Source organism: Neopelma chrysocephalum, unplaced genomic scaffold (assembly GCF_003984885.1).
Source record: "Neopelma chrysocephalum unplaced genomic scaffold, ASM398488v2 Primary Assembly neopelma1_382, whole genome shotgun sequence".
Classification (NCBI taxonomy): Eukaryota; Metazoa; Chordata; class Aves; order Passeriformes; family Pipridae; genus Neopelma; species Neopelma chrysocephalum.
The window spans coordinates 4,120,118-4,143,853 of NW_020898046.1; the positions used below are offsets into that span (position 1 = coordinate 4,120,118).

The 23,736-nt window shown below is 42.9% G+C and overlaps 1 protein-coding gene across 10 annotated transcripts in view; it reads left to right on the forward strand.

Moving 5' to 3' along the window:
- The window catches only part of FAM13A (family with sequence similarity 13 member A), a 139,733-nt gene extending 117,186 nt beyond the window's left edge, over positions 1 to 22,547 (forward strand). For 9 of the 10 annotated variants that reach the window (XM_027706561.1, XM_027706560.1, XM_027706557.1 and 6 more), the window contains 10 exons: positions 3,670 to 3,883; positions 4,257 to 4,395; positions 5,453 to 5,534; positions 5,674 to 5,894; positions 7,219 to 7,302; positions 11,189 to 11,284; positions 12,853 to 12,936; positions 16,821 to 17,017; positions 17,710 to 17,811; positions 18,859 to 22,547. In XM_027706561.1, the coding sequence (XP_027562362.1) occupies positions 3,670 to 3,883; positions 4,257 to 4,395; positions 5,453 to 5,534; positions 5,674 to 5,894; positions 7,219 to 7,302; positions 11,189 to 11,284; positions 12,853 to 12,936; positions 16,821 to 17,017; positions 17,710 to 17,811; positions 18,859 to 18,985 (1,346 nt within the window). In that variant the 3' untranslated portion in view covers positions 18,986 to 22,547. The remainder of the gene's footprint in view (positions 1 to 3,669; positions 3,884 to 4,256; positions 4,396 to 5,452; positions 5,535 to 5,673; positions 5,895 to 7,218; positions 7,303 to 11,188; positions 11,285 to 12,852; positions 12,937 to 16,820; positions 17,018 to 17,709; positions 17,812 to 18,858) is intronic. The other variant, XM_027706559.1, reaches the window with a different exon arrangement.
- The last annotated feature ends 1,189 nt before the right edge of the window (positions 22,548 to 23,736 follow it).

Genomic DNA, 23,736 nt, shown 5'->3' on the forward strand with positions numbered 1-23,736 from the left:
TGGCATTTTGATACTAGGACCTCAGGTGTTGTAATGAGTTTAGACTTATTAATCCCTCTGGACCTACTTCAGTTTACAGCAGCTAAGGTTTGGCCTCCTTTGTTTGACAGCTGGGTGTGTGTAAAAGCGGTGCTAGCAGCAGGCATCAACTGTGTGGCTGCAGAGAGAGAAACAGGAGATGCCTGTGGCATTTTGCTGGCTGCACCTCAGATGCTATTTGTGTGTGGACACCCCTCTGTTGGCCCTGCAGCCCCCAGTAACCGTGTGGCAAATATACAATGTAATGATTAAAAAAAAGACATGTTTTTGTCAGCAAGAGGGCTTGGAGCTCACCAGTAATGTACCAGTGTGATACAATAAATCTTTCTTCCTTCTTGCATTTTACAGATTTATTAATATCTCTAGCCCTCTATGCAGCAGGTTCGCAGGGAGGTTGTATTGCCATATTGTGTCTACAGAGTTCTGCAGAGCCACACCTGGCAGATGGCTGACAGCTTTGTTGAAAGCTTAGCTGGTTTTGTGGGATTTTGAGAGGGAGTGCAGCGCTTCGGAAGGACTGCAGGCTCAATACCAGCATAGCTCACTGCTTCTGCGCCAGCTTAGAAAAGGCAAACCTGAAAGAAATGCCTTGAGAATCTGACCAAGAAATAAAAAAATTTTTCACCCTTTCTCTGCACTGGTACAGCCACAGTGGCTAGATATTCCCTTTTGGTTTTTTTTCACGAAAAGTTGTCATTAGGGAAAAGAGGGGGGAAAAAAGTGCATGGAAAGAATGTGGAGATGAGTAGAAAACAAAGAGTCTTCCCTGAGCAAGAGAGATCTGTTCAGGACAGAAAATTAATAAGGGTAGCTGCTCTGTCAAGTCAATGGCAAGGAAAAGGTGAAACATTTTCATTCTTTACTGAGATTCTATCCTTCAGTTAGCAGAAAGGGGAAAGAGTGGCAACATTAATCATGATAGCAGATACTTCAAACCCGAACCATTAAGTCCAGGAATTTAACAGCCTTCAGGAAAGGCTCAGTGCTTTGACAGCTATCTTGGATAAATAAATAACAAAAAATATGTATCCTGTTAAACAGAAATTGATTGATTGTACACCGTCAGAAAAAGTGGCAGCTTACCCTTAGTGGGTTCCTATATGTTTGTGTGATCCAGCAATTCCAGTGCTTCCAGCTGAAGCACCTGGCACCCGGCCAGAAAAAGAAAGAAGGCAGTTGGACTACAGCTCTGGTCTACTTTGTGATCTGATGTAGATAAAATCCATAATTCTATATACCTACATATGTTCCTTGATTAATTGCTGTGTTACTCTCTGGGGGTCTAGCTGTTTTGTGTGTAGATGAGTTTTTTTCTTCTCAATATGTGTGGTCAGCAAGGGAAACAAAATTACCCATAGAGTCAGGCCTTCCAGGAGCAAGGGTTAAAACCAGCTGATTTTCTATAGCAACCATTTGTTCTGTCAAGACTCAAATTTGATTTTTCCTTTTAGGACTTTTTTCTTCTTTTTAACACTTTCTCCTTTGCACTGTGAGTTTCTGTTTTGGGGGAGTATTTTGAAATCAACAAAATAAAAAGTACGTATACCTCAGTCTTGAATAGCTTATGTGACATTAGCTTTGTTGTCTTTTGGGGTTTGATCAGAGGCTCTTTGAGCCTTTGCAGTTCCCTGAATGTCACGTGCTATCTGGTTTAAAAATCCACCTTGGACAAAGTCACATGCATCATGCATGATTAATAATGGCTTTGTTAGCTGGTGTTATAGGAGCTTAATTTGGTTACTGCTAAATATGCTGCTGATTTGTTCTAAATTTATTCTATCTATGTAAATCCCACAAAGGTGTTATTTAACAATTTCCAAGAGCAAATTCTGCTTGGGGGTGAGAACGTATTCAAAGAACTAAAAGGGAGAGATGTCTAGAAGAATCCCGTGCATCATATAACACTCATTCCTGCTAGTCAAATGTATCAACTTTTTTCCTTTTGTATTATTACCCTTTATTTTGCTACAAGAGATCTTGTGAGATCCTTCCCAAAATCATAACAGATTCAGGGAAGCGGGTGCAAAATATTTCAGGTATTAGATACTGCCATGATTGAACAGTGCTTAGAAAAACTCTTTTTCCAGAAATTACCTAAGAGAATTGCAGGCTGCTTAAGCTTTCTGATCCTACATACACTTGGGACTTGCACACCTCATGGAAGTAACATCTGTGAGCCAGGCTTGTAGGTGCTTCTCTTATCACAACACCTTCAAGAAGCTCTTATACAAAAACCCTCTGCCATCCCTTCCAGGGTAACCATCAGTGTGAATGCAGCACCAGCCTCTAAGCAGAGGCATGACATTTATATTCATGTGCTAAGGAAGAAGAGAAAAGGAGGAGAGCATCTTTTGAAGATGTGTATGGGCAAAACACCACTGAGCCTGTCATTACTGCATTGGGGATGATCTCGCACTGCCCGAATTGTACAGAGGGGGAATATTAAACAGCATAGAGGTTCTGCAGGGGAGTCCTTATGCAATCAACTCTGAGCTGTGAAAATGTTATCCTTGTTCAAGAAAAGGAAATAACTGGGTTTTTTTCATAAATTGATAACTTCTAAAGCCCCTTCTCTTTGTGGATGGAGAAAAGGCACACTAGGCACAGGAAACAGTTAGTCCATAGCTCTGCGACTGATCTGGGAGCTTTCTATAAGGTTTTTGTTTTGTTACTTGACTCTAGAACTGTTTGTTAGATTTATAAGTTCAAAGCCTGGCTCTTAGCACCACGGGATTAGACAGTTTAAGTAGGAGCATGCAAATCAGCTTAGTAAACTATCTGAACACAAAATGTTGGACTCCTTATGGCATCTGGAGGGAGTGATCACAAGATTGAGGCGATTGCTTTCCGTGGGCTCTATTATGCTAATCAGCAATGCTAAGTTGGGTTTTCCTTTCTCTCCCACTTCCATCTCCCTGTACAACATTGCTTTTACTTCTAGCTGGTTAGGTAATCCAGGGGACTGAGAATTTCCTCCCTTTCGTACCATGCTGTTAAGCAGCAGGATTGCATGTGAAAGAGATAAGGGGAAATTGGGACCATGTTACCATAATTGTTAATTTATGGGCTAGGCACCCTGTGGAACAAATAGTAGTACCAGACACCTTTTGCTTGCAGACTAGAAGAATCTATGTTTACTCTGAGGCTTTGAATTTCCAATAGCAGGTGACCAGGTTGCACTGGAGTGCTGGGGGCTACAGGAAGACCTACTCATTTACAGTATTTGTACATCCTGAAACTGGAAAAATATCCTTTTGTAATCCAATTGCCTCTTTTGTACTAACGTGTTCCAATAATTCTCTGTCCAGCATAACATTTTACTCAAAGGTGCTACCTGGTGATAGGCTTGTTTGGAGTCAGTCTGTGGTTAATTCCTCATCATCTTTTGGGCACAGTTTTCTGTTGCACCTAAGAGATTACTTATGTTTGTGTAGGGTGCCAGTGTGGTCAGGCAGTGCTTTGAATTGCTTTGCACACGGGGCAGATGCGAGTAATGACCCAAGAATGCCTGGTGACAAGGAGTCACGGTCCAGGACAAATGGGTCAAGGTTCATTAGAAAAGTTACCTGGAGTCTTGTCTTACATGTAAAACAAAAACGATAAAACCAGCCTTTGTCTTACTGTTCCCAGAGCCCATCCCTGCTCTTTCCTCATGGCAGCGAGACGGCTTAGACTCAGATGAGGCTCGCCTTTCCCCGCAGGCTGGGCGCTTAATTCGCCAGCTGCTGGATGAGGACAGCGATCCTATGCTGTCCCCTCGTTTCTATGCCTATGGACAGAGCCAGCAGTACCTGGATGATACAGAAGTGCCTCCTTCTCCTCCCAATTCTCATTCCTTCATGAGGTGGGTGGTGATTTGCCTGTGCTGACCCTCCCTCCCAGCTGCATCAAGCAACATCCTCATGTTATCGTATCATATACATCAGATAGCTGTGCTGTGTTGTATTTCTTTTCCTGCTCACAGGAAACTGTTGTTTTTATGAAAGTTCTTGGTAGCTAATCATTTCTGGGTTTGTGAATTTATATCTAGGGAGTTGCTGCTGCTGAAAGAGGCTGTTAGAGCATCTTTTGCTATCTGTCATTACAGTGTAGCAACATAGCATTCTCATGTTTTTGGGCTTTGCCTTTATTTACACAAAGTTTAAATGCCGTTCTCTGCATCAAGATGTGCTGTGACTGTTTGGATAAGCTCTTCCTGCAATCTCTGTTCTTGGTAGGAGGCGGAGTTCGTCCTTAGGATCTTATGAAGATGACAGAGAAGACCTTACCCCTGCACAACTCACTCGGAGGATTCAGGGACTGAAGAAAAAGATCAGGAGATTTGAGGACAAATTTGAAGAGGAGAGGAAATACAGAGTGAGTCTCTAGGAGTTAAGCATTTATGTGGAGATATATGAATTAACAATGAAGGGAAGGGACATCAGGGAAATGTGTCAAACATACAGAGAGCTTGAAAGCTTTTATAAGGAGGAAAAAAAAGAAGAAATTAAAAAAGCTGCTGCCTCTAAAAAAATGTGTATCCATACCAAGCAAATTAACTTTCCAGGCATTATGTACTATCAGTGCAGCACAAGAGAGAGAGTCTAATATTAAACTCATAGGATTTTGATCTCTGCTTAAGACAGTGTGTAGGAATAGCTATGTTAAACTTCTGTTTGTTTACTTATTTAAGTTCAGCTTATGGAAAGCACATTTGCACATCTCATTTGCATGATGGTAATCCCAGGACACCTGTGCATTGCAGAGGAGAGAGAACAGCTGCCTTCACTCCTGAGCAAGGAACCACAGTCAATTGCTGCTGAGCGGTAGTGGTGGACTGTACTCTAATTGTTCCTGACATGCCCTTCCGATGCACAGAAAGCTTTTTAAGGAACCAGAGCTCTGCATGTGTGTATCTTTGTTGGAGACTGAAGTACAAAGAATTGTACTGAAAGGATCTTGCCTGCAGTAAAAAAGGCTGGAAGAAATGCTCAGAGTTTGCTGTAGCCTAGCGTTTAGGTTATTTTGTTCTTTGGATATAAGGCAACCTTTGGTGTGGATACATGTATCCTAACACTTTTCAAACTATTCATGTTAGGTTTCCTATTTTGGAGATGCCTTCTTGTTACAAAACAATAGACACAAGGATTTCAATGTGCATCTGGCCCTCTGAGCCACTTCTGCGACTTAATTGTTGCCATCAAATGTTTCGTGTTTTCTAAAAAGAAAATCAATCTCATGATACCCCTAAGACACAGTGTTGCGAAGGGCAGGAGCAATTAAAACAAGGTCTGAAATGAGCTGGTCAGAAACCAGTGACTGTGCTCTGTGCTGGATCCAAGTTCTGTTGTACCTCTTTGTGCCACACACTTGTTTCAGTGAGTCTCTCCTGCTGGTTTAACACAGATTCAGCATGATTCTTCTTTCCTCCCAGCCTTCCCACAGCGACAAAGCAGCCAACCCCGAAGTGCTCAAATGGACAAATGATTTGGCCAAATTCCGAAAGCAGCTTAAAGGTGAGCAGCCACCAGTGGTGCACCTTTGGGAGGCGACTCAACTCTGACTCGTTTAGATTTGATGTGAGGTAGCAACCCCGTCACTGTCACATTTTAAAAATGAAAAATTACGCATCTTCCTCCAAATGTTCCTGTTTAGAGTCAAAACTGAAGATATCGGAGGAAGACCTTGGCCCTGTTGTGCGTCAGCGAAGCAACACACTTCCCAAGAGCTTTGGCTCTCAGCTGGAAAAGGATGATGACAAGAAGCAAGACCTGTCAGATAAATCTGCCAAGCCTGCTGTGGAAGTAACCCTTGACTCTATCCAGAAGAAGCTTCAAGAAAAACGAGCAGAGACAAATCGACCTGAAGATATTAAGGTATGATGTAGACAGATCAGGTTTAGGTCTTTAAGTACAACTAGGTAACTTGTGGCTGCACAGTCACTTGTGAAAGCACTGTGGTCTTCTACTTTTGTTAAAAAGTCTACAACCTTTACTCTGGGCTCCCTTGCTTTAGTTTCTTTCCCTCTGCCCGTTGGTATCTGATTTTTTTCCAGAGCTTGGTTTCTTTTGTATGTCATCGTATGTTCTTTGTCTGACCATTGTATATTCTGAGTAATGTTTCTGAATTATTGCAATATTTCCTGCCCTACATTTGGCTATTTCTGTTGTTACATCCAAAGGCTTCTGGCAAATTCTGAGTCTTCCACTGATTCTGGAGATTGTGTCATCTGTTTGCTTCTATTTGTTCCAAAGCTGAACACTATTCTCTCAGGGTATTTTATCACTACCCTGCAGAGTTTCACATGGAGCTCTGTTAGCTGCTGTAATCTCTGAGGGTTATCAGCAGGGAGGTCTTTGTGTCTGGTGTTGAATGCTCCTGAGGTTTGGGCAGCCTTGTAAGTGAAGTCCTTGAGTCTACTGACATGTAAATTGTGCAGTGGTTTGTAAGAGCAAGGCAGACAGCATTATCTTTGTTTAATAGATCTGAAGAAGAAGAACTTGCACATAGTGTGTGTTTGGCTATTTTCTGACTGTAGCAAGAATCCAAGCCTGGCTGTTTATAGAGGGCCTGTTGATAGTATTTGGTGCTGTGATAGGGAGAGAAGGCGTGGAGTCAGGTAAGTTCAGTGGGAGAGCTCTGGCCAACTTATTTAGAGAAGTCTGTCTGTCTGCCCTTTATTTTTTTGGCTTTGTCCCCTCAGCCTGTCTGCCACAGCTTTTCACTGCATGGCAGAATTGGCAGAAGGAGATGATCTGACTGTACTTCATCTCTTGGTAAAGTGTATTTGTGGCAGTCAAAGCAAAGGTGTCAAGTTTTGCAAGAAGTATTGGAGCTTGTCTCAAATTTGGAGAAAAAGAAAGGACATGTGTTCTGTTGTAGAATTTTCACTGCAGATCTTAACTGAAAAAGAGCCACAATCATCAAAAGTTGCATAGCTTGTTTTTTCAAAGCACACTGATAATCAATAAATCCCCCTTATAAAATATCTTCATATGCAAAATTTACATGTTTTTAATCAGCCTGCATTGTGTGTAGGGTTCTACTCACAGTCTCTTTGGCAATATAGCTGGAATCTTCAAAACTTTCATGACAATATGACATGACTTTGATTATATCACAGATCAGTATTGTTTGAGTCCAGGAATCTGACTTTGTTTTCTTCTTCCTCCTCCTCTCTCTCTGTGCCAAATTTCATAGGACATGACAAGAGATCAGATAGCAGCTGAAAAAGTGGCTCTTCAAAAAGCTTTGCTGTATTACGAAGGCATTCATGGCAGACCGGTATGTACTGCAGCTTTTTTTTTTTTTCAAAGTACATCTTTCTGTGTCTTTGTCTGTGGTAAATGATGCCCCTAATGCTCCTTTGATGTCACGGTCACTGGAACTTCTTGCTCTTCAAACCCCACATGCATCCTCTAATCCACCTCCCTGATCCTTGACTTCCACTGCCACTGAGGAGTCTGTTCTAGGCAAGGTGGTGCCACACACAGCGCAGGGATTGACGGACACCTGCAGGACAGAGCACACAGGCCCTGTGAGGCCAAGTGTGCATTATTTTGGCATGACACTCACTAGATTCCACAGACATCCAGTTTGTGTATGTTCTCCCATCTAACCAGGAAGTTTGCAGTTTTTTGGTATTAATGGCTAACCGGGAAGGCACTCCAAGGGAGTTGACAGGACATTTGGTTCTTCTCCTGAGAAAGAGGTGGGTTTTATCTGTGTACCAGAAGAAGAGAATGGCATGAGTTTTCTTGTGCATTTGATCTTAACAAAGCCAAATTATTTATGAAGATGGGGAATTAAGTATTGCATCGATCCCTGCTGTGGCAGAAACACAGTGGCTTCCAGGCCACCAAGTTGGCTTTCTATGAGTCCCTCCTTCTCTTTCAGTGATGACACTGTAATCTTTGGTACCAGCTGCATGGGTAAAGTAACTTAATGTCAGAGTGGTACTAATCCTTTGAGCAGTGGCCTGGGAGCAGCAAATTACTGCTTATAAGGAGTACTTGATTAGTGCAGCTGACAAATCTGTCATTCTGCTCCTGCATGGGATTCCTGATCTTTTCCTTCCTTTTGCTTCTGAATTATTTCCTTCTTTATCCATTGTTTTTTAAAAAGTCTCACTAATTTATTTAAATGCGTTCATGAAGTGCTAATATTGTACAGTCACATATATTAGCAACTGAAAATGGCATAGTTATATGAGAGGAAATGCAGATTTATTCTTGTGTAAAATAGCAAAAGGGAAGCACAAGGGAGTCCACTTAACTTTCCCTGTCTTCTCCATGAGACCAACTCTGCTTTTGCTGCCTTTACAATGTTGTAAATCAACAGATAGCATCCTTCTGAAGTGAACTCACTTGAATCTGTTGAAAAGGAAAACAAGCCCAGAGCCTATCTTGTCAGCACGCCTTTTTTCCCCCCCTTCCCTTGCTTCATTTGTACAACTGCTTTTTAATTTATTTGTTTTTAAGTAAGCAGTCTATACCAAGCAACACTGAACTGCAAGGCAAGGAAGACTGTAGCGGATCAGCTTTTGCTGTTCCTAGCTCCTGGCAGTGCAGCAGTGGAAAAGTACTAAGAGTTTGAGGAGAATGGGGATAGTTCAGCCAAGTTTTTTTTGTCTTAAAGACATTTAACTAAACGAGAAAAACAATGGTGCTCAGAACTATTGTGCAACTGGGTCTTTCTGCACCAGTGATACACGAACCTGCAAAGGTGGAACTGAACTGTTTTAGTTAAGCCAAAAGTCTCTCTGCTGAAATTCTTGAGCTGCTCTAACAATGCGACCAATGGTCTGTTCCTCAGCTGCAGCTCTTTTGCCATGTGGAGTGTGCCCCAGAGTTGTGTCAAAGGCTCCATTATTCCAGCAGTCTCTTTGCATTTTGATGTTCTCCCAAAATATACTCAGGCTTTGCTGGTCTGACTTATGTTTGCTTAATGAGACAGTTTTCCTGTGTGCTAAGCATTTACTTTCAGAATCTGCTTTCTGTTAAGTTTGCTGGTGTAAGTCTCAGACTCCATACGCTTAGCTTCCAATGCCTAAATTAATTTTCTGTGTTGTTCCTCCATACTGATATTCAGACACTGAAGTGTGTTGCTTATCTTCTCCATTCTTTGACATACCTAAGGATTTTTGTCCATGCCAAGGCCTATGTTTATTTTTCTGTACAGAACAGTACTGTTTATCAACTTTGAAATATTATTAATTGAATGCTTTAGTTCTCAGCCTCAACACAAGCCTCAGCACAGTCTTGGTTTGGTTTTTTTTAAGTAACAGAGACTGTCTGAGCCAACAGTAGTGCTGTACCTCCTGTTTTACTAATTGCTAGTCTAATAAAGCTAGGATTAATATTACATATATATAATTTTAGGCTACCCAGTTTCTACAGCTGTATTCTTGATTAGTTACAGAGAAATGTCGAAAGATGGAGGCAACTTACTAACCAGTGCAATTGAGTGCAGACACATCAATACAAAACTCAGTACGAAGAGGGCTGAGTGAATTGTTTGATGCTGCTCACATTCCTCTAATCCATGTGAGCTGCTTACTCAACGAACAGGCAGTATCGAAGCCCTGCTGTGCTTTGGAAGTGTGGGACATTCAGGCCCTAGAGCTCAGACTGCCCATCTGGGTGCTCCGTATCAGGCTTGGGCATGTTTGCATTGAACAAAGAGAGCAGTAAAAAGATCTTCCTCCTCCTTCCTCCCTGTTCATCTGCCCCCAACATAGGAAACAGGCTTGGTTTTCAGGAGGAAGATGCTACCTCCAGGTTCTGAGTTCATCTCTGCCATCCCACTCCTGGCAATACTTACAGCTCTTCTGCCCCTTGCACCAACACCCTCTCCTGCTCTGGAGGGAGAATGTGAAAGCTTTAGAAAGCTTACTCCAGTGAAAGTCAACTGCAGACAAAAGGCAGTTCACTTTAAAATTTCCATCTCAAGCTGTATTCCCTTTCCTCCTATTTCTGTTGTAGAAAAAGAGGCCGCACAAAGCTCCCCAGAGGTTACGTTGTCAGTGATGATTTTTATATGGCAGTTGTTCAGGTGCCCTGGTGATTAGCAGCAATAGAAAGCCTCGAGGAAGATAGGCATGACATCAGTTAAAGCTTCCCCATAAGAGCTTTATAATCTAAAGTTAGACAAAAGATCTAATGGAAGGACACTCATCATAGGATGTGGGTCAGACGGTGCTGAATGATGATCAGTTCTGCTGAGGATTTTGTTTGTTTTCTAACCCTGCTGTAACACAACACTGAAGAAATAAAGAGCTTCTTCACAGCTAGTACTTAGTTGGACAGACCTTTGCTTTCCCACACTAGCTACTGGCCGTTAGGTCTTCCCTTCTGCACTGTCAGTACTACTGACAGTTTTTGGCTTAGCTTAAACCTGAAATTAAAACAGAAGTAAATACTCTCAAGTTTGTAATGCTCTCAGACTGAGGAGGGAGCACAACAGGCAGTTAGGAGTGGAGTTAAGGACAGAGCAATGTAAGGAATGCCTGAGGTGGGCATTACAGCACTATTCTGTATTCTTTATGCCACACAGCCCTGGCACCTTCATCCCTTCTCAGCTCTGTGGTAGCTTCTCCCCAGCAAGGTGACTGGAAGGAGGTGTGGAGGGCAAGGTTAGGGGGTTAAAAAAGTGAAAAACTGCTGGCTTGGACAGGAAATTCGGAGGAATAACAAAGCCAGAAAGCCAGCTTTTATGAAATCTGTAGTTTAACCTGCTTGGGGAAAGTCTCCTTATGTTGTAATGTCCAGTCATTGCAGCTCGTTTCCCTTTTCCTGAATCATAAGTACAGTCTCTGAAAGCCAGCCATGGGAATAAGGATGGGAAACTTCATATTGAACTTGCGATTGCAGGCACAGACTGCTGCCTCTGAGGGTCATTTTGCACTGTGGACATGACACTTAATCAGTCATTTAAACCACCTGTGTCATACAGCCACCTTCACAAGACACTCCACCCACAGCTCAACTGGCACCGGGCACAGGAGTTGCAATGATCACTTGCATTACCAATTTCAGGGCTAATGCTGCTCTCCTGTCGTCTCCATACAATTCCTTTCAAGCCTCCTCATACTAATGGTGATCGCAGGCATGTGAGTTAGAGTGGAGTACTGCTTCAGGCTTCATGGATGTCTCTTCTTTCTCCCTTTCAGGTTACCAAAAATGAACGACAGGTGATGAAGCCATTGTATGACAGGTATCGCTTGGTCAAACAGATCCTCTCCAGAGCCAGCACCATCCCTATTATTGTGAGTAGAGCATTCTTTTGGGGGCTGTTTCTTTGGTTTCAAGCTGAGGAAGCAAGAACCACCACACTTCTGCATACAACACAGTCACTAAGGCCAAGTCCCAACCTCCCTGATCACTCAAAGATCAAGCAAATGAGTGAATCAGTGACACATCTTGTACTGAAGTAGGGCAAAGCTGATCAAGAGTCTCTAAGTGGCCACCCATGAGCCATGGGACACATCTCACTTTGTGTTGTTTCTTCTCTTTCCATTGGGCTGCTGCTGTTACTTCATCATCTTCTGTTTGGCTACAGCCTCATTTCCCTTTCCATACCAACCCATGCTGAGCTGTAGGTCTTTCATGCTGCTTGGTTACACAGGGTTGTATGTCAGGAACACAGACTTGCATAGATCCCGCAGGGCATAGCAGTGTCCTTGGTGAAAGAAAGGGCTGGCAGTCTTCTAATGCTTAATTTGTATTAAAGAGATCCTGCAAGTGGTAGATATTCCCTCATTCAAAGTGGTGCTTTGGCAAGGAGACACAGCCACATGCAAGGAACCCAACATACACCTCTTGGGAGTAAATTCACTGTCATTTTAGACAACTTGTGTAAGCCACTTTAAAAAAAAAATTATCTAAAAAACCCACACAGAATACTTGGAGCCTTTCTGTGGGACGAGAATTCTTTTATCATGGTTCCTGTTTACTCTGTCCATCATGTATAAACCTTTACTTTTTTTGCTATTCCCAAGCAGTGCTGATGTCCTGCCCACTTTTCATAGACTGCCAGTGATGTGAACAGACTGGCAGTATCACTCAGTGCAGTCACACTGAGAAGTGAGGCTTTTTTCTGCAAATAGTGGGAGGTGGCCCTAGTCCTGCATTTAAAACAAAACAAAAAGCTATTCCTCCCTGAATATGCAAAATACTCCCCAAAATGGATGCTGTGAAGACAGTGCTGGCAATCAGGAAGGAAGATGCCATGTAGGTGTGCTGTGGGCAGTTTAACACAAAGCTCTCAAAGGAGCTCAGGTCCTGTTTTGACACAAAACTGAAATTTTACAGTGGCTATCAGAGGAGAGATGAGACTGGCTTTCCCCAACCCCCTTGAGTGAGAACAGTGAGAGGCTCATACAGAGTCAGGATACATTTGAAAATCCATCTCTGCATCATTAGGCACTTCAGTGGGAAATCAGGCTCCTGGAAAGCAAGTCTGAAGAGCCTCGCTGAGCTTATGCCGTAGCTCTGCGGAACCATCCAGGTGTTGTGTGTGTGTGTGGATGGACTTTGGGCTGGGGATTATTTTCTTGCAGCCTTTGCTTTGTACTTACTGCCCAGCTAGTATTCTAGCATCCAAGCTTTTTTCTTAGAGGAGATTGGCAGTGATGTCTTTGCTAAGCAACATCCTGAGAAAAATCAGCCCAAGGTTCAGGGGGTTTGCCAGGAATGTTTTTTTCTGTGAGAAATAGATTTCTCCTGGTGGTCAGCGATGAGCTGGGAGTGAATGTGTGGGTGAGAATGAGCTGAGAGCAGGTGGTGGAGGAGAAAGGGGTTCACAATGTAACATACTTGTTAACACCTGTCACAGGGTTCCCCCTCCAGCAAGCGGAGAAGCCCTTTGCTGCAGCCAATTATCGAGGGCGAAACAGCTTCCTTCTTCAAGGAAATAAAGGTGAAGACCTCCAGCTGCTAACTAATTGCTCAGTTTGCATCAATTTTCCCCTTATACCAATGAAAGAGAATGATTGATTGATTTTTTTTTTTGTCAGTGTTGATTTTTTTGCAGTGTCCTCCTGAAAAATCAGTAGGTGCTTTAAGCCTCGCCAATTCTGATCAGATTCTTTCCTTGTTGTAGATAAGACTACAGTATTTCCTTGGCTTTGCATTCTTTCCTGTCCTTCTCCTTCCCCCTCCATCTGCACATAATATATTTTATTTTGCTTCAAAAAAAGACTAGAAATCACAATTACCCTTGTATCTTTCTTTCTTCCTTGCTTTCCTCCTTTCATTTTAATGACACTAACTTGTTTTGTGGTAGTTTCTCTCACTCCAAAGCTCTGTGGCTTGCACACAGCACCGTGGCAGGAATGAGCTCTCACAAAACTAACACTCTCACATGGAGCCAGCCGGGGCACTTACATGATCCTGACCTACTCCCATTCATGTGCTTATTTTGTCTAGGCTCTGTGTCACCACCTGGTGAGGGGTATTTCTAGCTAAGTCACATGAGGATGGAAGTAAGAACAACTTGATTCTGCTAGTTAATGCTTGGTCATTTGGATGGCGGGATTGTTGTGTTTCTTCTTCTCTTGCTGCTGTGGAGTAATAATTCTAGGTGATGACAATTGCTATGATATTGGGCCTTCCCCTGAGGAGTGAAGTCCAACAGTTGACCAGGACAGAGAGCATGAAGCTGGGCCCTGGCTTACTTTTGGTACCCTTGCAATGCAACAGGGGAAAAAATGGCTTGGGTCATTTATCTGTTACCCAGCCAGAGCTTGGTTAATAGTGTAAGTACTGCAGACTTAGACATCCAAGGTAATTTGATTACTAGGCAGTTACAGTAGATTGTGTATTAGTGGACTATTCAAGGCACATATTCATTGATACCAGATTGCAGACTGAAGATGTTGAGCTGCTGTTTGGAGGCTGGTTAATAATCACTAAGCTTCTTAGTATTTTCTAGATGACCGCTGGATCAGATCTGCAGTAGTGTTCTGGTGGGGGAGTATTTTTGTTTGCTTCTGTTTTTTTCTTTTAGTGTGTTCTCTGTTTTTCACCTATGCTTGCACCCAGAGTCAGAACTTCAGCTGTCAATTATGGTGATCTCTGATGGCCAGCATGGCTGGTGCTGTGCCAGGGCAGCATCGAACGAGCTCAGCAGTGTCCTGCAGGGGATGCAAACCCTGGAGAGGTTTCTGACTGAAGATCAGGATGACAGCCTTAAGCCTGTTAACACTTACATGCCCATTAGCACTTAAATGGGGCTCTGTGGAGCCACATCTGACAGCTTTGTACTGAACTACACTCAGAACTAAAGAGAGGAAATGGCAAAAAGGCCCCAGAACAGCCCCTGCGTAGGGGCTGTACACTATTTGACAGGCTCCTGACAATCGGGTTGTTGGGGTTTTTATCTTGGTTGGTTGGCTGGGGTTTTCGGAAGCATTTGGGAGAGTTGGCTAAAAGCTTGAAAGGTGTTTGAGGTGAAGCCTTACCAAACATTTTGATACAATATTTTGAAAGTTGTGTTGAAAAAATCATTGGGATTCTTGCTTTCTGTGAGTGGCAATGATAGGATACTCTATAGATTTTATATTTGTAACTCTGGAATGCCTCATGATTACCCAAAGATCCAAGCAGGTGCACACTACAAATGGATCTAGTCATTGAAGATCATTCTGGTTGAAGGTGTAAATGCTGGTGCAGGTTTTAAATAAGATTCCTGTGTGAGACTTGTGTAAAGGGAAGGCCTTAGATGGCCATTTCTATTTGAGTTCTTTCTAAGAATCTTTTTAATTTGCTCTTTCATTTGTACCATCAAATTGTGATAGCCAGATGCAGTGGTTTGGCTCTGAGGTCTAAACAAATGAAATTTCTGCAGTTTCTCTTCCTCCCGTGGTGCCCTGGAGTGAGGCAAGACAGGCTCATCAGCATCCATGGGGAAGACACCTTGCATCTGTCCTCAGGAGCAGTTTGTCACAGTGCCTGTGAGAATTGTCCGTTTACTTCTTTCCAGAAGCTCACCTAGGAAAGGGCATGGGAGCTTCTCTTTTGGTGCCAGAGAGATTCTCCTAAAACAAAATGTACTGTTTTTGCTTAGATTGACTTAGCAAATCCTCCTCCGTGCCAGAGCGGGACTGGTGTTCTGCTGCAGCCCTGGTTGTCCTTACCTGTCCAGGCAGGACGGCGTGTTTGGGGACTGGTATCTGGACGGTCTTCCCTCCCCAGTTCAGCTTGGAGTTGTTTGCAGGGTTCAAGAACAGTGCGTGACTGCTGATTTATGCCTTCTGTTTAAGCTATAAAATTTACATCTGACAAATGGGTCGCTGGGTATTGCTTTAACTTTCACAAGTTATCTTTCCCTGCAGATTTTCCTAAGATGCATTCAAACTTCTCTATATCTTTTATTATTATTACTACTCAGAACTTCTCCCCAGCTAACGTTTATTTCACCCTCAGGCTTGGTTGTCATTCTCAGCCTGTGGCTTTGAAATGCATTATCACGGCCTAGAGCTTTAACTTAAAAAGAAAACTGGGCAAACTATGATTTGATTTAAATGTATGCATTTATGAATCATTGACTTTGAGGATTTAATGGGACTAGGCCAGGTCCTAGTATTACCTTCTCCCTTTTTGCTTGAAATATAGGGGTAATCTCTTAGGAATAATTGAACTGTTCACAAGGAATCACACCAAAAAAAAGTCAAGAAAATGTCTTCTTTTGATCCCAATACTACAATATATTTTTCTTTTGAAGACTTCAGTGATATTAGCTCTCAAACGCTTTTAAAGATATGCATGTGCTTAGATCCTTCCTGGCTAGAGTTACGTAAAATAAATATATATATACACATACTTACATATTTAAGAGATTTACTGCCCATGCTGGCATTTACTACCTTTTGCTCATGCTCATCCCTCATTCTTTATATTAAGGTTGAAAACTGCCTTCTAGAAATGTCTCCATACATAAGAGACTGGGCCCTGTTCCCTGATAATTAAAATAATTTCTGGATAGTGTCACAGGACAAGCCCTACGTTCAAGAATGCTGTGAATTGGTGAATACCAAGTGCAGCAGGGACTTTCAGATCTCATGTCCATAAATTTTGTAAAAAATTGGAACACAACCAATTCATCGGTGTGCCTTGGGGAAACTGGAAATTGCACTGTGCAGAGTTCAGACGTAGTGGTTTCCACTCCAGTTTTTAGTGTATTCCAGCTAAATGGTCAGAACTGATGTCAGGAACGTGTTAGCAACAGCAGTCCTTTTACAGTCAGTCATATCCCACATTTGGGTAATTTTAAGACTGATCTGAGCTCATTGGTATCACTCTACAAGCACTTGAGGTCTTGGATTCAGCCATTAGAGAGAGCTGTTGAGCTGCAACTATTGAGAGAATATTCCACATTTTAACCTGGAAGTCTTTATGCTACCAGGTGTATGCTGTAGGGAAAAGGCAGAGGATGGCTGATGTGCTTTAGACAGTATGCATAATGACTCTAAGTGGGTTGATTTACATCAGAATACATAAATTAAACAAGGCAACGTGTTGCTGAGAACCCCAGGTATTTTTTTTGCTTAGCTGTGTTGCCCTGGGTCTCCTTAGCCAATTGAGTCTGGTGGTTGCAGTTTCTCTGTCCTGCTTTGGGTATGGGCTGTCTTACTGATGGTCTCCTGGTGTCCTGTGTATTGCTTGGCAATTGAAGTGTTTGCTCTGCCTATTCACTTCTTTTCATACATGTTCCCCAGTGCATGTGGTGAAAGGAGGAACCTGTTTCTGAGAAGGGAAGCAGTAACCTGTTCTGTTGTGGGGGTGCTCTGTCCCTGTGTGTAGGAAGAAGAGGAGGGGTCCGAGGAGGACAGCAATGTGAAGCCAGATTTCACAATTACCATGAAAACAGATTTCAGCGTGCGTAGCTTCTTGGATCAGCTGGAAGATGATGCTGATGGCTTTGTTTCCCCGGTGGATGATAAGATGCCATCTAGGAGCAATCAGGATATGGGGCTTTCAAATCTCCACGAGGCATCCATGTATGTTGAATTCACAGGCAACTTCAAAAAGTTATTTCTTGCTAAGGTAGCATTTTATTTGTCAGAAAAGTGTCTAGATTTTTTTTCCATTTATGATCTGAGTGAGAAGTTTTTGTGCTTTATTTTTAAATGCAATAGACCCTCATATGAAAGAGTCTGGGAAGAAACTACCTTGTCCTGATACTGATACTTGGGTTCTGCATCTTTGGATTCCAGCACTAAATAAGAGCCCCACCTCACCAGTGGCAAGCCTCTACCACAAAAACCCTCTACTCTACAAGGTTTTGAGGTTTTGGAGAGGTCAAGTGGAACTAGCTTTGCTAGTTTCAAACAGCTGAGTCTGATGCAAACACATGTAGGTGGTGGTAGCCTTAAGTTGTGACCATTGAATCTTGAACTTGTAAACGTCACCGAACCCAGACCCATCTTCAGCAAGTAAGTTTCATAGAATTGTGTGCCTTGGGGAAATTGGAAATTGTGAAACACACACTTGACCTCCTTAGAGGCTTCAGCTGAAGTGTATGATCATTTTTCTGAACTAAATTTGGAGAGCTTTTGATTTCAAGTAACATGAGGTTGCCAGAGCAGCTCTGTTGCTTGGCATACATGCAACTATATTTGTAGGTTTACTGTATGTTTCCTGTTATAATTGTGTACATGTGTATAATCTTATTTATCTTTAAACCAAATAGCTCTGAACTGTTGGAGCAGCTCCAAGAAGTCAGGGAAGAGAAAAAGCGTATCAGAAAAAAATTGAGAGACTTCGAAGATAATTTTTTCCGACAAAATGGAAGGTAATAATTTCTCTCTGTTATTCAGCTACTTTGTCTAGTTTGCATCTACAGAGAGCTCCAAATATGGAAAGTTACCTGAATTCACTATTACGTATTTCTTCACAATCATTATCATTTAATACCCCCATTTATTACAGTTGCCTTTTAAAATTAATTACAACCCCTTGTGCACACACATGCACACACACACAGAGGCCAAAAAACTTCAGGGACCATGGCTTCTTAGAAAACTTTGTCTTAGGACAAGCAGAGGGAAGCAAAAGTACAGACTCTGAAAATCCAGCTGCCTCTAGCACAGCTGACAGGAATGGTGGAGGAGTTATTCGGTGATAAAATAATTTGAGTTTTTTCCTAATGATATATGTTTAGATTTCTGTCCTATTGTTGCTTATATGTGAGATATTCAGACACTAGTTTAACAAGTATTTCTGCCTTAGTGTCTCTGGGTTTATTGTTTTCAGAAAATGTCCCTCATTAATAAGCTGATAGAATGTTTTCCTATATTTGTACTCTTAAATTACCTTGTTTGTTTCTTGCCACCGCCATCCTTAGAGGTTTTTGTAAAATCACTGAAAACTTAAAAGGTTTCTTGTAATCTAAGAGCAATCTGATCAGGTATCATGTTCTTTTTCAGGAGTGTGCCTGTTCCTGTAACAAGTGCTGTGGTGCCAAGCCAGGGGAGGCTGTATTTTAGTTTGTCAGGCTAGCAGGTTGGCACTCAGGTGGCTCCTGAGTTGTTTTCCAGCTGTTGTGTAGAGGCTGACGATTTCAGAGAAGCAGGGCATGTTTCAAATATAGTTTTCCATTTGGAACCGTGGGATTATGTTCAGCTTCAATACACAAGTGTCCCACACTTCCTTGGAGCAGATTGTTTGCCCCTCATTTTGTTTTTTTCTTCTCAAAGGATAAAAGTGATGATCTTGTTCCCTGATGAGGAGTAGAGGAGAGGAGCTGCTTTGTAGGTCTTGTTGGGGTACGGAGGGAGGCTGCTGAGAGGAGGGCATTCCTGTTACAGAAATCTTCATGATCTGCTTTCACTCCCACTAGGAATGTGCAGAAAGAAGACCGCACTCCCATGGCTGAAGAGTACAATGAATACAAGCAGATAAAGGCCAAGCTGAGGCTGCTGGAAGTCCTGATCAGTAAAAGAGATATTAGCTCCAAGATCATGTAAAGGAGGAGATTGTTTTTGCCAATAAACAAAGAGGAGAGAGCACCAAATGGACAAATGCATGAAGTGGATGCAGCGGGAGCTTGACTGGGGAGAGTTGAGGAGCTCCCTGGGAACTTAAGGGCCATTCCCGGAGATGGGAGAGGGAGGAAAGGTGGATTTTCGTCACTCTCTACACTCGCTGTTGCCCACTCTTTCTCCAGGCCTGATGCCCAAAATGGAGTTTGCCAGTGTAGGAGACACGACACTGTGCTCAGTGACTGCACTGAAGGGATCCTTCTGTATTGATTTGCTTACAGATCCTGTAATATTTAGAATATCAAAGCCAGCCATGCTATTCTTTTTTCCCAGGATTTTATAGCAAGAGGCACAGTAGGATGAATAGTAATGAAATCATCAAATAGCTTCTACCTTAGTTTAACAGACAAGCGCCCTGACTGCTCTCATGTGAATGTCAGGTTCAAGACTGTTCTTTTGTAGCTACAGTAAAGATTTGCTCAGACTTTTGACCTGACTGTTTGGAGTCCAGCATCTTCTGTTGCTCTGGAGAAATGCTCTAAGAATCTCGTCACCATCACCCAGAGCTGGTGTGAGTTGCAGTTTTGCCCAGGTTTGAGTTGGGTTTTCTCCCCACTTTTTTGATGGCCAATTCAACTGAAGTAGAAGGAAGTACTTACATCTGTTTGGGATAGTAAAGAAAATGAGCCATGCAGGAAGGTTCTTGCCAGCTTGTTCCACTTGGAAGGTGATACTGTGACATTATGACTATGATTGGGCAACAGGGAAGAGAAGAGGTTTTATAAGCTTTAAGTCAGAATCCCTTGGTATTTTGGTAGTTGGTTAAATATCTGGTGTAAAGTATCTGGAAGACCCGCCCCATTAGTACTTCATCATCTGATACAAACATCTGAGTCTAAGATGAGCAGTCCACATGGGTGTCACACATATCTAGCCTAAATTTTGTTCTTTTATGTACCTCACGACTGTGTGGGCTGCAGCAGTTGACACTGTGATGGTGGCAGCAGAGGATGGTCTCTTCTTCCCAGTGTGTAGGAGGTATGGCAGCACAGAGGATACTGCAGGGAACTGAGAGCCCAGAGCCATGTTCTGCCTGTGGAAAGGGCCTGTGTCTCGAGTGCAAGTTTTGACAGTTCAGTGTTTTCAAATTTCCTTATGACTTTCAGAAAAGTGTCCTGAGACAACTGATTCAGGTGCTTGTATCAAACACGCTGCCTGAAGGAGAAAGGCAGCAAGTTGCTGAGGGCTCACAGTTCTGCAGTCCTGAGCCACCTGGGCTCGCTCTCCCACTCCAGAGGCTTGAGCGCACCCCTTGATCTGCCCAAGCCAGGGCTTGACCCTGATGTCCCAGGGAGAGCACATCCATAGTGCTTTAGCTCCCCAGGGGATCCTTGCCAGTGTGCAGAAGCCAAATGGCTGAGATGAAATCAAGTGCCAGTTGTAGCCAGGCCTCATGTACGTGGCACCAGAGGAGCCAAGAGGACTCCCAGAACAACTCCTCCCCCTTCCCTCTTTATTACAGGCAAGTAAGCTCACAAATAATTGTATTGGGGTTGTGGTAGTTTCACTTGCCATATGTGCTGTGTTAATTCTTGCCAAAACTGCTGCTGTTTTGGTCTCTTCAGGATCCCATGAACTTTTCAAAAGGCAGCCATCTCCCAGTGGGTTGCACATGCCCATTGCTAGTCCTGATAGATAAGGCACTGATGTGCATTAGTGAAAGCACTTAGGATGGGAACTCATGGATTGGTTTGGTTTTTTACTGACTGCAGAATTGCCTGTTCTATATAAAATCAGCAAAGACTGAATTTCGTGTTTCCCAGTGATCTGGAGGACTTGTGCGCTGACCTGGAGCTTGGCTTTTCAGAGGTGCTGAGTTGTCATCCCCTGAGAGACGTGGGACTCTGCCTCTGCAAAACTGATCCTTTGGGTGTGTTAACTGGGCTGACAGATGGGCTCAAAAAGTGCTTTTGAAGGTGTTTGACTGGAAGGGAAACCTGACCAGGGTAAACCCCTGTCCTAATAGAGGGCAGCCCAGGAAACCAGAGCTGTGCCTTTGTCCTTCAGCCTGTTGGTGCAGGCTCTTCCTCTCACAGTCAGCTCTCGCTACTTATTTTAGGTAAGGCAGCTGAGCCAAACTGGCTGCAGCGTCACTCTGCTAGTAAAAGTGTGGGATGGGAAAGGATGTTGAGTTACCAAAAGGTGCTTAGCACTGGCTCATTTTTGTATTGTTCAGGGCCAGTTCAACAAAACAAAAACCTGGATGGTGAGCATGTGCCTCAAGCTGGTCTGCTTTGGGATTTTGCTGAATTACAATGGACTAAAGCTTGAGTGCTTTGCTGAATCTGGGCCTGGACACCTTTAAATGGACGAGAGAAGCAATTTCTGCCCTTTTTCATAATCATGCATTTTTTCAGTGGGCCAAGGTTTCCCAGGAGTATGTTTTCTCTGCTTATTTTTAAAAGCCTGTTTGCACTGTGTACTGATAAATTATCTGTGTTGCTGGGTTTTGCCCCTGACAAATCTTGATAAATGATATGTAGGGAACAGTCCATTTTATTTTTAAACTGATGAGATTGTAGCATTTTATGATGCTTAGTTACCGCTGTTTACATGGTATATTGCTAGAATTTCAGATAGTTTCTATGAAATGTAAGTACAGTTATGCACTTTAGAGAGTTTATATTTTTGGACTTAGAAAACTAAAAGTAACAAAACCTGTTATCTGAGATTGTACATTAAAAGAAAAACCCACACCTAGCCAGTTTCTCTTTTTAAACTGTTCAGGTCTTTCCCCATGGCAAAAAGAAAGTAAAACTTCATCTACCTAGTTGTGAACTGCTAGAAAAGACTGTTGTAGAGAAGTGAATTTTAAAGATGTGTACAAATGCTGAACTTAGTCCTGGGTTTGCAGATGCTGTGACTCCCCTCTCCCAGGCCTGCACAGGAGGAGGGCTCCTGAGCACTAAAACATTGTCTTTGTATCTCCCACAAATGATTTGACTTCCCACTAACCACAAATAGCCAGGAGTTATGTTTGCCCTGCCACACTAAGTCAATCCAAGAAACAACTGTGTGTTTTGTTTGATAATTTGTCTGTGCCAACGTCAATGACACTATTGACTGGAGAATATTAAATACAAGACTGTGCTTTTTAAAAGGTGTGAAGTACTGTACAAAAATGTACTTTATGTGATATAAATAAGCTGTTTAGTATAAGACAACCTGTTTTCATGTTGCTAGAACAAACTGTCTGCTGTAGATGGCAGTATGGTCTGTTAGGCTTCCCATCCACTGAGGCTGTTTCAGACATGTGTGTCTGTATGTTACCACATTGTGGTATAATAAATCATTGTGGTTTATGTAAATGATGGCCATGAACGGGTTGTGGACAAAATAAGATTGCAAGAGTTAAAGATAGAGGAAAAACTTGTCATTCTTACAAGTTGCATTTGGTTTTATTCCGTTTACTCCTGAGTAAACAGTTTGAATAATGGATGTTTATGTTAAAGGCAGTGAAATTAAAGCATCTTATCTTTTAATCATTTTTCTGACACATGGGTTGTTATTCCTGGTGCAAATTTCAGAGGGACATTCTGCTGCCAGACATCCTCGAGCCTGAGTCCTCCTCTCTGGAGATGTTTGGAAATCAGTGGCAGACTGCTGCCAAGGTGAGAGCCAGGCTGGAGCCTGTGACAGTGCCTGGAGGTGAAGCTCTCCCTGTTCATAGAGCTGTGCCAGCCACTGGCCCAGCGCTGGGGTTGAACTGGTGGTCATCAAACAGCAGGGCCATCCCAGGGCTGCTCTGTTCCCCTTGCAGGCTGGGACAACCAGAAGCATGGCTGCCAGAGGCTGGGAACCCGGCCTGGGCTTAGGCACGTGTGAACCAACTTGGTGCCAGGTGTACACACAGGGCATAGAGTGTATTTCAGGTTGGTTTCTGTCTCACTTTGGGTTCATTATTTCTATTTCCCATCTCCTGGGGGAGGGATCAAACATCTTCTGGCTGTTGGAAAAGGAATTGGGGTGCAGATTGGTTTCTTTAAGCCAAGCATAGGAGGGGACTTTGTTCATGTGCAGGTAGGGAAGTCAGTTTTGCATTTGAAAACTGTAGCAAGAGGTGCATTCACTGACCCTCTAGTGAGGGATAACTTAGTGGAAAGGGTGGCTCACTGCCATCCTATCTCTGGACACTTCCATATTCCTGAAGGGCAAAAAGAACCTTATCCTAGTGACTGCACTTAGAGAGTGCTGATTCCAGCAATCTCCCCTGCATGTGTTATGAAAAGTGCTGTTGGCACCAGGAGCATCAGCAGAGCCAGGACTGTGTGCCTGGTGTTGTGCACAGGGAAGGAAGGGGAAGTGACAGCAGTCATCTGCCCTCAGGATACAGCCTAGTGGTTCTGGTAATCTAGTTCTGTAGGGGATTTCTCTTGCAAACATTTAAACAATGCATTAAACAATTGTTTTCCAGCCACAAAATGATAAATTGACAGTGCCATTACTGGAAGAGCTCAGGAGCTTTATTCTTTGTAGGTGCAGAGGATGAAAGCCTGGCCCTGCTGAAAGCAATTGGTTTTGCGATAGTGTTCAAATGCACTTCAGCATTTTTTTTTTTTAAAGTAGTAATAAAGTTACCCCAGCCTCAGCTGGCTGAGATGAACTCCTCCTCTTCCTTGCCACTTTGTGGGGAAAAGAAGAGCCAAACTGGACCGAACGTGTTACAGGTCAAGTCA